Below are 18,089 nucleotides of genomic sequence, written 5' to 3' on the forward strand. Positions count from 1 at the left end.
TGCAGTACAGTGATATTCCTCTGCATTTCATTTAATATTGGTTATCACTGTAGCTCATTATTAATTAAAGTTCATATTTGCTGAACAACAGTGAATTTAATTTTCATTATTCTTGGGTGGGGGGAAACATGTAACTTGTTGTCTTCACATGTTTCCACCAATGCCCATGTTATAATGTTTGGAGAATACATAAATACCTAGTGCCAGATGGTAGGAGGCAATTTCCATATGTCTCCTACATCACCTTTCTGCCTGTACTACTGATTGTAAACATCGTGGTGTTTTCTAAAATGAGGCATTTCAACCTAATATCAATTTACAAGATGAATGTTTTCATTTAAAACTGGTAGGAGCCTTGTTAAAAATATTTTAAAAAGGGGACCTAAGGCACATTTAGGATTCCAAAGCAAATTACTCTTTCTCTGAACATGCTCCAGAGTTAAGGAAGTGACAAATTTTCCAATGAATTCTTTTGTCTAGACAAAAAAAAAGTTGTTTCCCCATTAGCTTTCATAAAAACTTTTGGCTTCACATTTTGATCACATTCCATAGCCAATACCGGTTGCAAATGCTAAATAAAATACTATCTCAGCTTACATGTTATTAATGAACCATATAATTTGGACTGATAACATTTATTTATGTTGAGTGCAACATTCTTCATTGTAGAAATTTAACCAATGTTGATCAATCCCTTTAAAATCAAATAACAAAGCTCTAGTAAAATATGGCAGTTTCAAAACTGGCTTAAATATAATTCCAATGTACACACAAAATAAAGTTTGAGTAAATAAAGTTTCAGAATTAATAGGGGCTACAATACAAACATAAAATGTACCAATTATATGAGATTTCATCTGAGACAAAGAGAGAAATCTCTTTAAAAAATCTCTTCTCACTGCTACCTTCAGTCAGAAGAAACAGAAGCCTGAAGTCCAACACTTCTAGATTCAAGAATTGTTTATTCCAATAGTTATCAGGCTCTTGAACCTTTCCATAGCACTCTAACTAGAACACATCTCGAGTGTTATTCATTTGTCATTTAGTAATATATAAGTTCACAGAGATGTGAAGCTTCTCTTATGGTTTAATACAAGTTAAAATTGTTCCCCCAGTTCACAGTATATATGACATCATACACATGCAGGCACATATAACATCCTTCCCACACCCTCCCTCCCAACAAATAAATGTTCTGTGAAAATAACCTATGGGCAACACTTAAACTAAACTATAATAACTACATGGTGCCCTTAGACAAATGGTGAAGAATACAATTACAGAGTAAGGTAAGAATGAGAGGAAAGACCGGCTGGTCATTGCATATAGTCCTTCAATCATTCTGAAAGATGTCTTTATCTCTCTAATCTGCCGGGGTACTTTCCGGTTATTTTTTTTTTTACAGGCTCTTTGCCTTCTTGGGTGAGCCTCTGTTGGTGGTAAGAACTTTCAATTTGGTCTTTGGTGAACCCCATTGGGTCTTTGCATAGGACTGCTCTGTGGAGCCATTGGGCTGCTTGGTTGAGTAGTCAGCACTGAAGGAGACTCGCTTTCTGAAGATATATCTGGAACATTGATGGTAGGTTCTGGAATCTCATCAGGGTTGTGAGCTGTGGGCGTGGCCATAGGATCATCCACCTCTCTCAATTGTTCGATGTGTCATTTTCCATATTTTAGTTCCCACTAGTATGTAGTAAGAAGGGAAAAAATTTTTTTTAAGGATAACTCCTCTCATCCATGGCCCCTTATTATCCCTGTAGTCTCATATTAGTGCTGGTTCTCCCACTTCTAGAAATCAGGTAGATTTACTGGAGAACATTAATTGCTCCGTTCGAAGACCAATGTTTAGATGTACTGTAGAAAGTCTTGTTCCTAGGTTACGTACAAACCTCAATTCAGCAGGTGTTCCCTTAGTAGTAGAGTGAGGGGTGTTTCTATAGCTCAATAGAAAATCTGAAATTTTGAGGCTCCATGATGTATTTAAGCATTTCTTAGTCTTGTGAAGGTTTTGAAGGTTTGTACAAAATGTTCTGGTTCCCCATTTGTGCTTGGGTGATAGGGTGCTGGCAAGACATGTGTAGAAATTCCTTAAAGGCATCTGATTCTAACTGTGGACCATTATCAGAAACTATTTCAATAGGCAATTCATACAAGGCAAATATACGTCGTAGTCTTTCAATTGTCTGGTTCGTCGTTTTTCTCGTGTCACCCTATTGGCCATTTCAAGTGTGCATCTAAACAATAGGGGAGATTTCTCCCATAAAAGGACCATCAAAATCAATGTGAATCCTATTTCACAGTCGTGATGGCCATTTCCATGGATTACCCTTATCTTGAGGAGCTTTGGATTGAATATCTTGACAAATGCTACATCTCCTTCCAATTGATATTATTATACAATATCATATAACCCTATTATATACTAGGGTTTTAGTTCTTCTGATCTCATTTTGGCCTCAGGGCACTCATTTGGTGTGAAGTAAAGGACCCTTGATAAATATAAGTTGTTTTCATATGTATTTTCTGAACATCTTTGCTGTAAGTGGTAAACGACAAAGCTGTTCTTGATTAACAGCTGTAACCTCCACTACATCTATTTGTCTTCCTGCTACATTTCCCGTAAGCGAGATAGTGTGTCAGCATGGTTGCTAGTTTATGTTTCAAATCTTAATCATATGCGGCGAGCAGCATGGCCCACCTTTGAATCCTTGTTGCAGCTAGCACTGGTATTCCCTTTTTAGAGTCTAGAATCAAACTCTGTTTGTTGTCTGTTACTAATGTAAACTTTCTACCATATATGCATTGCTGGAACAGTTCGACACCAAATATTAGGGTGAGCCCTTCTTTATCCAGCGGGACATAATTGCGTTTACAAGTCATCAAAAACCAGGAGGCATGAGTGACCGGTTGTTCCCCTTTTTCCATTAACTGTGATAGCACCCCTCCTAGCCCCACTGGTAAAGCATCCACCGCAAGGGTCACTTCCTTTCCTGGATCATAGTGGATGAGAACCTTGTCGCTGGACGTGAATAGTTCTTTCAAACAGTCCACTGCGTTACTAGTCTCTTCCTTCCAGCACCATTTTTGGTCTTTTCTCAAGAATTGATTTAGCGGGTTGCAGGGTGTTGATAGATTTGGTTTGTGCTTCTGGTAATGGTTAACTTAAAACCAAAAATGACTGCAATTCAGCAGAAGACCTCTGTCCTTTATTCTCTGTGTCTGAAGCTGTGGGGTCTACTGTGTCGAAAATCTATGTTTCCCTTTTAAATCTTCACTGTCTGGAGTATGGGGAGGTCCATTTGGATTCTCGTCGCCACTGTTATGTATTGCCCTTTAGTAATGCAGAAGTATACAGAGATGTGAAGCTTGTTTCATGGTTTAATGCAAGTTAAAAATGGATTCCCCCCCCCCCCCCCGGCCCCCCAGGTACACAGTGTATATGAGAGACAACATCATTATACGCATGTACATAGCATCCAGAACCAAAGACCTGTATGCACTATTAAAACTTATTTATTTGGACCTGCGGCAATGATGAATATTTATCAATCTTTTAAATTTAATTTAGAGATACCACATAGTAACATGCCCTTTCAGCCCACGAATTTGTGTCATTCAATGGCACCCATGTGACCATTAGCCTGCTAACCTTGTACATCTTTGGAATGTGGGAGGAAACTGGAGCATCCAGAGGAAACCCTCGCAGTCACAGGGAGGACGTACAAATTCCTTGCAGACAGCAGTGGATGTGAAGTCCAGTTGCTGGCGCTGTGATAGTGTTGAGCTAACAGTTACTCTAGCTGTGCTGCCCTAAATATTTTTGCTTATTCACTATCCTTGTATTTACCTTTCCTCGTTTTGTACTTGCTATTGGTGTATTTTACGTACTCCCGTAGATGCAGTAAACAAGAAGAATTTCAATGGATATGTTTATTGTACCTGTGTATAAACATAGAAACATAGAAGATAGGAGTAGGTCATTCGACCCTTCGAGCCTGCTCCGCCATTCAACGACATCATGGCTGATCTTAAAGTTCAGTACCCCGTCCCCGCCTTCTCTCCTTAACCTTTAATACCCTTATACTGAAGAAATAGATCTAATTCCCTCTTAAATAGATTTAATGAACCTGCCTCTACTGCCCTCTGTGGCAATGAATTCCACAGATTCACCACCCTCTGGGTCAAGAAATTCCTCCTCATCTCGGTCCTAAATGGTTTGCCTATTATCCTCAAACCATGGCCCCGGGTTCTGGATTTTCACATCATTGGAAACATCCCATCTGCATCCATGATGTATTTAAGCAAGAATAAACTTTTATCTTCTTTCGGGAATAAATTGCAGTGAAATTAAAAGCGAGGATATTTTTCCACAACCATTCAGATTTTGTTAATTTTACTTGATGCATTTTAATTTTAGTAATGTGGAAGTGAAGTTGGTTGTAAAATGAAAGAACAGTTTCTCAGTGGGAAAGCATTAAACAATGACCATTTTTTTTCTTGTCCTTAAAGAATTGAAGGCTTTTCTTCTCGTGCCTTTGAAACATTTTTTTTCCCAAACAGATGGTTCCAGCTAGAAATGTCTCAGTAAATGTTCACGTTACTGGATTTCATAATTGAGGTTTCGTCACTGATATGAATCCAATTGGAAATCAGCAATAATACATCAACCATCTGAAGTGTGGTCCGATGCTCACCTTCGGTATTCTTTACACTAAAATCAATACATTTTGACCCTTTCACCTTCCAATGGGCTTGGATTATAAGTGAATGAAAGTGGGAAAACAATAATGCATACTGAAATTTAAAATAAAATAGTGAAAATCTAAGCATTGTCGCTTCAGCAAAGAAGAATTTCTGCCCATTGTACCGTGTACATATCAATAAACTCCCGTTGTCATGTCACGAAGACTTCTTTCTTTTTGAATATTTTTATTTAACTTTATATTATACATACATAAAGGAATGATGCATAAAAAGAATACAAACTGTAATAGGGAAGGCAAGCAAAATATGTCAGAGAAAATTATTTTTCTTATGCAACAGTATTATTCATAGGTAAATTGAAAGAGGAAAAGAGAAGGGAAAATACAATATCATTAACTAATCTAAACCCCAAACTGTTCCAGAGTTGCATGGCAATATCGAGAAAAACTGCCAGTAGAAACAAGAAGAAACACATAATTACAAGGATCACCAAGAACCTGATGAAAATTCCTATTAGAGGATGTGAAAATAATTCAAAAAAAGAACCCCAAAGATTGGGAAAATTTAAATTAGAGCCACTTATGGAATGTCTTAATTTAATCCAAGGTTAAATTTGACATCATATCATGTAACCATTGATGATGAGTGGGCAGGACAGCATCTTACCCTCTGATCAAAATAACTTGTCTTGTAATGAGAGAGGGAAATGCTAATACATGACATTGAAATGAAGACCATTCCACTGTGCAACCATCCCAATCCAGGCAATCAACAAGTCTGGTGCTAGGTTAACATTAATAATTATTGATAAAATATGAAAAACCTCTTCCCAATACTTGGCAAGGGATGAACAAGAGCAAAACTTATCAATTAATGATCCGTCCCCATTCTTACATCTACCATAAAAAGAGCTAATATTAGGATAAATACCAGCTAATTTAACTTTCGACATTCTTTACCACACCTTCTGATCCAATGTACCTTTTCCTCCAACAGTCCAATTTCAAGTAGACATCCCTGTCTATTTCAGCACAGGACTTATGCTTCCATTTCCCCAGTAGATCCTTTCACATGGGTGTACAGCACAACGCTGCACTTGTGTTTCAGTTTGTTCATTGCATCACAAGCGCTACCCTCAATGTTGCTATCCTTACTGATACTACTCTTCATTCACGTTTAAGTTCATTGCCATGTGTCCCAAAGTGCAGTGATGAAGTTGGTTTTGCGAATAGTTTAACTAAACATTTCAGACCGCACCCAGAAATATACAGTACATAAGGTAGAATTATAGGGAGAAATCAGATGATACACAGCAAAAGCAACATAACTTTACAATTGTGAGGTCCATTCAGGAGTCTGATTATGGCAGGAAAGAAACTGCTGGAATGTGGAGGTGTGTGATCATGCACTTGTGAATCCTCTTCCTGAAGTGGGGTGGGGAGGGGCGGGGTAAAGGGAGTATTGCTAGGGTGGGATGAATCTTGGGCTGCTCCTTCACATTCTTTCCTCATGTCACTCTTCAGTTTTCTTTACATTCCTTTTTCCTCTCAGTATCGAATGGACTTCCTTTCCCTCCCATTCTCACCAGCATGCCCTCTCCCTCTCCCTTTCTCTCTACCCTCCTTCTCAATGCATTCAGACTTCTCCCTCTCTCTGATATTTTCTCCTCTCCAACATCTACAGTTGCATTAAGGATTGTGCACTAAAACAAAAGATAAAGATTCCATTATTGCCACATAATACATTTAGAATGTAACATACATGAAATTCTTTAACTTTGTCTACTATAAGGAAGACAGAGAATCACCGCTTGGTCCAGCAACCCTCACAGAAATAAGGCCCCTGTGAGGAATGAACTCATGATCCCTGCTTTACAAGACCAGTGCAGTGCTCTAACTACTGAGCTATGGGAGCTGGGAGCAAATTAGGCTAGTGATGTCCCAGAGCAGCTGGTGAATTATATCTACTTAAAATATAGTATTTTTTTTTTAAAATAGACATAGAGTACGGTAACAGGCCCATGAGTCCGTGCCACCCAATTACACCCATTTTACCTACAATCCTTGGTATGGTGGGTGGAAACCAGAGCCCCAGGGGAAAACCCATGCAGATATGGGGAGAACATAAAAATTCCTTACCGAAAGCACAGGATTCAAATCCTGGTCCTGATTGCTGGCGCTATAAAGGCATTGCGCTAACTGCTATGCCAACCGTGCCACCCATTGTCAAGAAAAATAGACACTACTTGTGCAAAAAGATCCACCAAAATATCTGCAAAACAATAAAATTACTCCTGGACAGAGAATTGCGAGGAGAGGAACTTGAAGCCTGTTTTATTTCAGCAATTACTCCAGGAATGAATTGAGAATGGTGCATTTATCCTATTTCAGTCCAGAGCAAAAACAAAGACCTGAATTTCATTACTCCATAATCTAATGAAATATTGCATAAATATGACCTGTAATAACTTACCAATTATTTCTTTTGGAAGGGTCCTCCTGGAGTCTCTGGTCCTGAAGGCCCACCAGTAAGTATTAACTTTCAGCATTCTATTCCAGATTAAACATTTTATTGAAAATGCTTTGAGCAGCTAATGCCTTGGGGCTAACTTGAATTACTGAACCAATAGGCCTTTTTATGTCGAAACCCCATCTCAAGATTTTTTTAATAAAAGGTGATTTTACCTTTTTATCCTGAAGACCAAAAAGGCAGATTCTGCTGTCCCTTTATGCGCAGCTGAGTTGGGAGCCAGCTTCCAGAGCTGAGGGAGGCGGGCCGAGTGGTGCAGTAGCGCCGCCTGCCACCGTGAAGTCAAACTTGCACACCAAGAAGGGAAAGCGGCCTATTCTCCAGAATAGCAACTGAAGAGCAGATAAGAGAGCTAGTGGAGATCTGCACAAGCAGCCTTAGGGATCCAGCAGATCTCCTGCACAATATAATCGACTCTATTAACCATATGGTTTTTTTTTTAATGTGTTCCTCTGGATTGCAAGATTATCAGCCAGCCTCTTCGTAGCCACTTTCAACATCATTCGTTTTACGGAAGAGATAGAGCGACAACACTCCACCTCTAAGGTACCTCCCAAGGTGGATGGAAGCTGGAGTCTATTCCAGCAGTCCATCCGTCTTTGGACCTTATAATGAGGTAGGTGCAGCAATGTAAAGACAGAGAATCTGTCTTTACATTTGCTTTTTTTCCCCTCTATTATGTCCAGTTTATTGTAAAATAGTTAGATTAGACACCAAACTGCTAAAGTCAGGCCTCTAATCCAAGCTTTGTTACAACAGGGATTTATCAGGAAAACACAGCAAACACTTTGAGTAAAAATAAAATAACACTTCATCAATCCGTGGGGATCTTCTGCACAAAATGGAGAGAACAGCCGTGATCTCACTGGAAACCTTGAGAACCCCAGCAAAAATGGCAAAGAAATGCACTACCTCCTCAGACTGCTTCCCCCTTCTGTGGCTAAGTCTGTGGATACCGCACTGAGTTCATCAGGCTCTTCATCCGTCATCCCAAGGGGCTGCATAATTAAGCAATGAGTAATTGGTACTGGGGGGGGGGGGGGGGACAAATATAATATAAGTTCCAGATTATGCCAAACAACTATCCTACCTGTTGCCACAAATAAAAAATAATAATCAGTTCCATCCCAAAGGAAAATATAAATGTTGGAATATAAAGCTAAATACAGTCTACTGGATGAATTCAGCAGGTCAAGCTGCATGAGTAGGTGAAAAAGAATGGTCAATGTTTCGAGCCAAAATCCTCATTCAAGGGTGTTTAAATCAGTGGTTTTCAACCTCTTTCTTTCCACTCACATCCCACCATAAGTCATCACTATGCTCAGTGATTAGTAAGGGATTGGTTAAGGTGGGATGTGGGTGGAAAGAAAAAGGTTGAAAACCACTTTTTAATCGTCCCTAATTGACTCGTTATGTGCATGGTTTCAGAACTCCAAAGGAAATGGGCCAATGACAGTTTTTCTCAAGGAAAGTATTTCAGTAACAAATGGGTCTAGAGCAGTGATTCTCAACCTTCCGTTCCCACTCACATACCACCTTAAGCAATCCCTTACTAATCACAGCACCTATGACATAGAAATTACTTAAGGTGGTATGTGAATGGAAAGAAAATGTTGGAAAACGACTTGTTTAAATGAAGTAGACAAGTCAGTGTAAAGAGGGCAGTATGGAAGGGGTTGGATGGGGTCTCCATGTGGGATTGATGACAGATAGAGCTAGTAAATTAGCAGGCACCAGATAAAGAGAGACAGTGGAAAGAAAAACATGAAGACAAAGGCTGCCAGTGGTGGAATCTGATTTTAAAAAGAGAAGGCAAGAATGGTGGTGTAAAAAGGGACCAGAGGGAACCAAAATTGATTATGCAAGTTAGCTCTTGGAACAGTATTCCTTTGGGTTTGTGATACATAAATTTAAAAGCTCACTAAATCTTCTTTAATTATCTATGTTCATTTCACATCTCTTAACTTCTTATCCCAACAATTTGTTTTAAATAAGAGTAAAATAAGAAAGTCTGCAGACACCATGATTAAAATAAAAACACAATGCTAGAGAAACTCAGCAGGTCAAACAGAGTCCTTTATTTAGCACAAAGATACATAATGAATGTTTCAGGTTTTAGCCCTTCATCAAGGTATGAGCAAAATGTAAGCAGGCACCTGTACAAAATGGTGGGAAGGGAAAGGAGGGGGAACCATAGTCCCACAGGCAGGTGGTAATAGATGGCTAAGGGAGGGAAGTCATACCAGCAAACAAAGGGGGAATGGGTGTGAGTGGAGAGCTGGAGGAAAAAAGACACAGGGATGGAAGAGAGGGAGAAGGGTGATTTGACTAGGAGAAACCAGGGAAGTCGATGTTAATGTGATCTGGTTGGAGAGTGTGCAGACAGACAATTAGGTTTTGCTCCTCTACTGGAAGAAGTAGTTGCAGCAGGGTCAATTCTATCATTTAAGAGGAGGCCAGATGAGTACATGGTTGTGAGGGGATTGGAGGGATATGGGGATGGGAGTGGGTAGGTGGAACTAGTGGAGTTTCATGTAAATCAGTGAGGTCTAGAAGGGCCAATATGGCCTGTTTCCATACTGTAAATTGTTATATGGTTATTATTGGTTATATGGTTATAAGATTATAATGATCTTGGTTTGGCAGCACATGAGGCTGTGGACAAACACGTCAGTGTGGAAGTGGGTGCAGAATTGAAATGATTGAGATCCCTGTCACTGTGAAGTAAACTGAGATTCACTGGTGATGGGTTGTGCTGATGGCTAGCTCCACCCCCATCTACCCATATATAACCCAGGTTTCCCACCTAAACCCTTCTGAAGACCATTGTAAGACCCTACCCTTAGTTATAAGCTAATAAAAGCGCGTGTTCTCCCTCCAAATGTGAGAGCTTTTATTCGCGCCACACACTGATACAGACAGAGCGAAGGTGCTCAGTGAAGAGATCTCCCAGTCTGAATCCAGTGTTTCTGATGGAGAGATGGCCACAATGGGAGGACAGGATGCTGTAGATGACTACTGAGGATACACAAGAAACACGGAAGTAAATTAAATGGAATCAGGAGGGACAAAAACGGGTCTTATCTCTATTCTCCTTCTCTTCACCATCCCTCTGTTTTGTTTCATCCTGCTTTTCACCTGTTTCTCTCTTTAATCACAACAATCCCTCTCCCCTTGTTTGCTGGTATGCCCTCCCCATTCCCTCCACCATTTTGTTTGGATGCCTGCCGACATTTTGCTCATGCCTCGATGAAGGGCTTAAGCCTGAAACGTTGGTTATGTAGCTTATTTTGCTATATAAAGTACACTCTTTGACCTGCTGAGTTTCTCCAGCATTGTGTTCACTTGCATTGAAATAACATTGCTAGCATCTCATTGGGTTTCACAGAGACACAATTAAATAGAGACCAATATTGAAGTTAAGCATGATCAACATTTGTTTTGATGCAGTTATTAATTTTAAGTAGGATCTGGCATTTATACAGGATTAACAATGGAAGAGCTGCTGGGAAAGCTTTAAAATATTTTAATGGGTTTTCTGGTATTCTAGGTGAAACATGAAAGTGTGCAGATACTGTGATTGTAATTAAAAAAAACAAACCAAAATGGTGGAGGAACTCAGCTGGTCTTTCAGTGTTGATAGGAGACAAAGGTGTATTGCCAAAGATTCGGGCCTAAGCCCTTCTTCAAGGAATAAAGCCAAATGAGCAACCCAAAAACAGAGAGTTTCAGAATATAAACATTGGTGAGTGGGGGAAGAATCCAGACCAACAAAAGATGTTAATTGGATACGATAAGGGGAGAGGTAAGAATTGATTATGTCTGTGGGAAAGGAGACAGGGTAATGGAGAGAGACAGAGCTGGGCGAAGGCAATGGGGGAAGAGGTGAGGTGCAGGGGTTTCAACGAAAGCCAGAGAAATCGATAGTAATGTCATCCAGTTGGAGAGTGCAAGGAGGCAAGGAGGTGTTCCTCCAATTTGTAGGTGGTCTCAGAGTCCATGGACAAACAGGTGAGCAAGGGAATGGGATGGGGGATTGAAATGGGTGGTCACTGGGAGATCGCGCTATTGCAGCGGACAGAGCAGAGGTGCTCAACAATGCGATCTTCCTATCTGTGCCCAGTCTCTCTGATGTAGAGGAGACCCCTGCAGATTCACAAGTAAAATGTTAGTAGCCTAATACAAAATTCTGCAGTGAGTCCAACTTAACCTTCAACTTCCAGTTCCCTAAATCTTGGCATTTGAACTCTTCATCATAGAAAATGTTATAGCTGGATCAACTTCCTCAATTCAGCTAGAGAGAGAGAATCCTGAACAAGCCTCAGTGCAGGGGTTTGCAACATGGAAGTATGGAACTCAGGAAGAGAGATGTTGTTTGACTGGTGCATCTGGTCTCTGACTTTGCCATGAGACTCGGCACCGAATGCAGAGGCAGAGTTCAAATGCTCTGAATGAAAGTGCCAAGAACACCTTGTAGTTTTTCAGCTTGCAGCCTGACTCACTAAATAGGGTCACCAAGTTGGCTTAAAAAGGGTTAGTTCAGGTCAGTGCTTCATTTACTTTTCTTAACATTTTAGTTCATTTCAATAATTTAAGCACTTGAAATGTGTTTTGGATAGATGATTTTGAACTTTTGAATAATTTTAAATGTTCCACTTGATTTAAATCTTCAACTGTTTTTAAATGAATCTGATTATCAGTTGCAAGTTAAACACTGTTGAAACAGCCACTGACACCAGTGGACTATTAAAAGTTCTGAGGTGAGAGTCTGTTACTGATTGCAGACTGCTCTGCTTTTGAACCGAGCAGTGGCATCGAGACCTGGACCCAAATTGTATCCCAGAAATGCAGGATTTGGGTGTTCATCAAGTGCAGGAAATGGGCTAGTTTGAACATAATTCTGCCGATTACTTTGATTGTTATCTTTACCCAAGCAGGAACTTGCGCTGGAAAGCTGGCATCTAAGTGTAAGAAGAAGCCAAGAAACTGGAAATATATTTTGCACTCTGCACAGTTCAAATATTTCAGATAATTCAGTTGACATTTGAATGTTACGTAACAGTCAATAATTTTAATAAAGACTTTTCTTTTCCTACTTCCACAGGGGGTGTCGAGAATTGGAAATCCAGTGAGTAAACAGCCCAGCACTGGCATAATCCAGTGAGGAAGGATGAGAGAGAGGTTGTATGGCAAGAGAGGTTGTAAATTGAGTCCAGAAGAAAGAAGCATGTGTAAGGCTTACGAAACTGAAATCAGACAAGATCTGAAGGAATATAAAGAAAGGTGGAGAAAATTTTAAATGGAATCAGGAGGGACAAAAAAGCCCATGAAATGTCCTTGGCGAGTAGCATAGATGAAAATCCCAAGGCATTTTGTACATCCATTAAGTACCAGTTTGTAGCTCAGGAGAGGGTAAGGCAACTTGAGGGAATTTGTATCTGAAGGCAGAAGTGATTGAGGTAATGAATGAACAGGCATGGGGTGGAGGGATGAGGGTTCATGTTGATGGCGACGAGCATCACACGAAGCAGAAGTGCAGGTAAAACGCTAATTTTAATAGGCTAATCTATGCAGCTAGGTCTTGGGTCTTGCCTCTGTGCAAGCCTAGGCCAGAATGAGGGGGAATGCTTTATATATGCAAGGTCACCAGGTGGCTCACCTAGTGACCTAGTGGTGTAATAACACATGTATAGGTAAGAAGGGATTAGTTTAATTTGGCATCATGGTCAGCAAAGAATATGTGAGCCAAATGGCTTAATCCTGTGTTGTACTGTTCTTCATTCTGTGTGAACAAGATCACTTTATGCGATTCACTCATCATATTTTTAACCATTGAGTAGAAAGGGGATATTTTAAAAATAAAACACCAAATAACATGCTTAATATGTCTTTCCATCATTCTCTACATGGTTGTATAGGGTATCAATTCAATCTCAGTCCTTTTACATATTTACCCAAGTTAAAATTCCTGTAAAGTTATGTTAAATATGTCAGACGTGCATCTGGCATCCTTAACCTCAACACTTCATCATTCTTATTGCCTGATATCTTCTATTTCTTTAGGGACCACCTGGTGAAAATGGTCTTGATGGGGAAGCTGGAACTCCTGGGCTACCTGTAAGTTGCTGATTCCAAACCCATAATAAAAGATTATATTAAAAATAATACCCATTAAAATTCTTTCTTCTGTGGCCAAACAGATACTTTTTTGGGGGCAAAAAAGAAAACCACTCTGATAAAATGCATTATATTATCTCAGTATGGAACAAGATAATAAACATGATAGATATATAAATATCCACATTTATAGTCAGTGCAAGAAAATAATGTTTAGTGAATGAAATAATGCAGAGTGGTCTTTTTGTGATCTTCAAGTAGTTTGTGGTTATCGCAGTAAGGGGAGGTTCAGGAAGCCGATAACCATTGGCGGGGGATGGGTGGTGGTGGTGGGGGACGACTCTTGAACCTGGAGTTGTTGCACTTCAGGCATGTTCACCTGCTTCCTAAAGGTAGCAGTGAGATTGTAACCAGGGTGGTGGGTTTTTTTTTGTGATGTTGCCTGTCTTCTTCAGGCAATGCTGTTTAGGAATGTCTTCAATGGATGAACTTGTCTATAGAACATTACAGCAATGTTCAGGCCCTTCAGCCATGATCTAACCTACTCAACAACAGTCTAATTTTTACTCACCTTGCACTTATAATTCTATTCTTCTTGCATCCATGTGCCTGTTTCATTCTTTTAAATGACCCTATTGTACCAGTCTCCACCACTTCCCCTGGCAATGCATTCCAGGCAGTCAACATAGAACCACAGAACATTACAGCACAAAAACAGGCCCCTTTGGACCTTCTAGTCTGTGGTGAACCATTTTTTTTGCCTTGTCCCACTGACCTGCACCTAGTCCATAGTCATCCATACCACTCCCATTCTTCTTGAATGTTAAAATTGAGCCCGATTTCACTACTTCAGCTAGCAGTTCATTCCATACTCTGTGTGAAAAAGTTCCCCCTTGTGTTCCGCCTAAACTTTTCCCCTTTCACACTTAACCCATGTCCTCTGGTTTGTATCTCACCTACCCTCAGTGGAAAAAGGCCTATCTATATTTACTCTGTCTATCCCCCTCATAAGTTCAAATTTCCCTCATTCTTCTACACTCCAGGGAATAAAGACCTAAGCTGTTTAACCTTTCCCTATAACTCAGTTCCTGAAGTCTGGGCAACATCCTATTGAATCTTCTCTGCACTCTTTCTAAATTATTGATATCTTTCCTGTAGTTAGTTGACCAAAATTACACACAATACTCCAAATTTGGCCTCCCCAATTACTCCTATACTCAGTACTTTGATTTATGAAGACCAATATGCCAAAAGTTCTCTCTACCACCCTATCCACCTGTGACACCACCTTCAAGGAATTATGTATCTGCATTCCCAGATCCTCCTCAGTGCCCTACCACTTAGTGTGTATGTTCTTTCTTGGTTTATCCTCCCAAAATGCAACTTGTCTGCATTTAATTCCATTTTTCTGGTTAAGCCAGATCCCACTGCAAGTGTTAAAAACCTTATTCGCTGTCCACAACGCCTCCAATCTTAGTGTCACCTAAAACTTGCTGATCCAATTTAACACATTATAATCCAGATGATTGATATGGATGACAAACAACAATGGTCCCAGAACCGATCCCTGAGGCACACCATTAGTCACAGGTCTCCAGTCTGAGAAGCAATCCTACACTACTGCAGTCTGGCTTCTTCCATCTAACCATTGTTGAATCCAGTTCACTACTTCACCATGAATACCTAGCATCTGAACTTTCCTGACTAATCTCCCATTTTGGACCTGACTAAGGTCCCAAAATGGCCTTACCAAAATCCATGTAGAAAACATCTACAGCCTTTCCTTCATCAATTTTCCTAGTAATCTTCTTAAAAAAAACTCTATAAGGTTAGTTAAACATGACCTACCATGCACAAAGCCATGTTGACTATCCCTAATCAGTTCCTGGCTATCCAAATAATTGTATATTGGATCTCTTAAAATATCTTCCATTAATTTACCTACGACTGACATCGGGCTCACTGACCATTAATTTTCAGGGTTACTTTTGGAGCCTTTTTTTAAAGAACAGAACAACATGAGGTACCCTCCAATCCTCTGGCATCATAAACATATAACAATTACAGTACAGAAACAGGCCATCTCGGCCCCTCTAGTCCGTACTAATTTTACTGATCTCCCCTGGTCCCACTTACCTGCTCCCTGCCCATAACCCTCCAATCCCCTCACATCCATGCACTTATCCAACTTTTTCTTAAATGGTGAAGGACATTTTAATTTTTTTCTCCTCAAGCCACCTGCAATATCTACACTAGCCTCCCTCAAGGTCTGAGGGAATATCTTGTCAGGCCCCAGGGATGTATCCACCCTTATTTGCTTTAAGACAGCTAGCACCTCCTTCTCTTTAATCTTACTTCCCACGACTATTGCCCATTTCTTGAATGATGCTGATGAAACAAAAAAACATTTAAGGTCTCCTCATCTCTTTTGGCTCCATACAAAGCTGGACACTCTGATCTTCAAGACGGCTAATTTTGTCCCTTAGAGATTTCCTTCACATTGTCTGCTAAAGCAACCTCATGAGGTTTTTTAGCCTCCTGATTTCTTTCTTGAGGGTTTTTTTTGCATTTTTTTACACTCATCAAGTACCTCATTTGTTCCATGTTGCCCAAACATGCTATATTCTTCTCTGTTTTTCAAAACCATATCCCCAATATCCCTCAAATACCAAGGTTCCCTATGCCTGCTATCCTAACAGGAACATTTAAACTCTGTACTCCCAAAATTTCACCTTCCACATACCAAACACATCCTTGCCTGAAAACAACTGCTCCCAATCCACGCATTCTAGATATTTTCTCATTTCCTCCTTTCTCCAATTTAAAATTTCAACCTGAAGCCCACAGCTATCTTTCTCGATAATTAACTTGAAACTAATGGACCCAAAATGTTCCCCTACACATACTTTTGTCACCTGTCCTGCCTTGTTCCCTAAAAGGAAATCCAGCACTGCACTCTTTCTAGTTGGTACATCTATTTATTGATTTAGAAATTTTTTCTGGATACATTTGACAAATTCCAAGCCACCCAGCTCTTTTATAATTTGGGAGTCCCAGTTAAAATATGAAAATTAAATTCTACTATAACAACCTTGTGTTTCCTGCAGTATCTGCTAACTCTCTACAGATTTTCTCCCCTAATTCTCGTTAACTATTGGGCAGTCTATAATACAACCGGGGTTGTACATTTCCTGTTCCTCAGCTCCATCCATATAGCCTCGATAGACAACCCCTCTGTTCTGTTCTGCCTGACCACCACTCTCTGTGTAAAAAGTATTACCTCTGATGTCTCCCTAAACTTTCCGGATGTTTAAGGAGTGGGGGCTCCTGCTGCAGTGCCTACCAGATGGAAGAAAATAAAAAAGTCCATTTTACAAGCCCTTTTTAAGCAACGATCCCAGTAAATCACATCATTTGGGGAGGATTGGAATGGATAGGAACAGGCAGGGGGAGACCCCAGTGGTCCTGCTTTGATGGTCCTGTGGATCAATCTCAGAACTAATTCTCCACAGCAACCGTACCACACTGTGATGCAGCCAGCCAGGATGCTCTCGATAAGCCTCCTGTTGAAAGTTGATAAACAGTTGATAGAAGGCTGTCTGCCTCAGCCTTCTAATGATGATAGAATCGACATGTTGGGCTGAAGGGCCTGTTACCATGCTGTAAAACACTTTGTCTCTTAAATGATTTCAACATTTATCACACAGCCTAGTTTTAACTTGAAGGTAATGTCTCCTGAATGTGACATCCCAGGTGACTGAATTAGTTTTTCTCAAATCACTGATGGCATTCCTTAATATTTGGGCTGAAAAATAGCAGATGGAATTAATGCAGATAAAGGTGAGGTGTTGCATTTTGGAAGGACAACCAAGAAAAGACATATACAGTAAATGGTAAGGGACTGAGGAGTGTGGTAGAACAGAGGGATCTAGGACTACAGATACATAATTCCCTGAAAGTGGCATCAAAATTGGATAAAGTTGTAAAGACAGTTTTTGACATATTGGCCTTGATAAATCAAAGTATTGAGTATAGGAGTTGGGACATTATGGTAAAGTTGTATAAGACATCAGTGATGCCAAATTTGGAGTATTATGTGCAGTTTTGGTCACCTAACTACAGGAAATATATCAACAAGATAGAAAGAGTGCAGAGAGGTTTTTCTGGGATGTTGCCCAATTTCAGGAACTGGGTTAAAGGGAAAGCTTAAACAGTTTAGGAGTTTATTCCCTGGAATGTAGAAGAATGAGGAGAGATTTGATAGAGGTACTTAAAATTATGAGGGGGATAGATAGAGTAAATGTAGGTAGAGTTTTTCCATTGAGGGTAGGTGATTTACAAACCAGAGGACATGGGCTAAGGGTGAAAGGGGAAAAGTTTTGGAGGAGTATGAGGGGAAACCTCTTCACATAGAGAGTGGTGGGAGTGTGGGACAAGTGTGTAAGATGAATATTTAAGATGAATTTGGGCAGGTACGTGGATGGGAAAGATATGGAGGGCTATAATCTGAGTGCAGGTCAGTGGGACCAGGCAGAAAAATAGTTCGGCACAGATTGAAAGGGCCAAAGACTCTGGTTTTTGTGCTGTAATGCTCTATGATTCTATGGATTTGTGTTAACAATCAGTGCATCTGAGATTTCTAGATATCATAACTGAATCCAGTATCATTCTGAATAATGCTACTGCAACTCCAACATTGACAAGTTTCACCGTTCCTAGACTAGATCGGAACTCGGATT

The 18,089-nt window shown here is 40.1% G+C and overlaps 1 protein-coding gene across 1 annotated transcript in view; it reads left to right on the plus strand.

Annotated features, from left to right (window-relative positions):
- Positions 1 to 18,089, plus strand: part of LOC138753125 (collagen alpha-3(IX) chain) — a 126,798-nt gene that overhangs the window by 57,504 nt on the left and 51,205 nt on the right. The window contains exons 11-13 of the mRNA XM_069915702.1: positions 7,196 to 7,231; positions 12,338 to 12,361; positions 13,297 to 13,350. Coding sequence (XP_069771803.1) covers positions 7,196 to 7,231; positions 12,338 to 12,361; positions 13,297 to 13,350 — 114 coding nt within the window. The remainder of the gene's footprint in view (positions 1 to 7,195; positions 7,232 to 12,337; positions 12,362 to 13,296; positions 13,351 to 18,089) is intronic.

Source organism: Narcine bancroftii, chromosome 2 (genome assembly GCF_036971445.1).
Source record: "Narcine bancroftii isolate sNarBan1 chromosome 2, sNarBan1.hap1, whole genome shotgun sequence".
In the NCBI taxonomy this organism is placed as follows: domain Eukaryota; kingdom Metazoa; phylum Chordata; class Chondrichthyes; order Torpediniformes; family Narcinidae; genus Narcine; species Narcine bancroftii.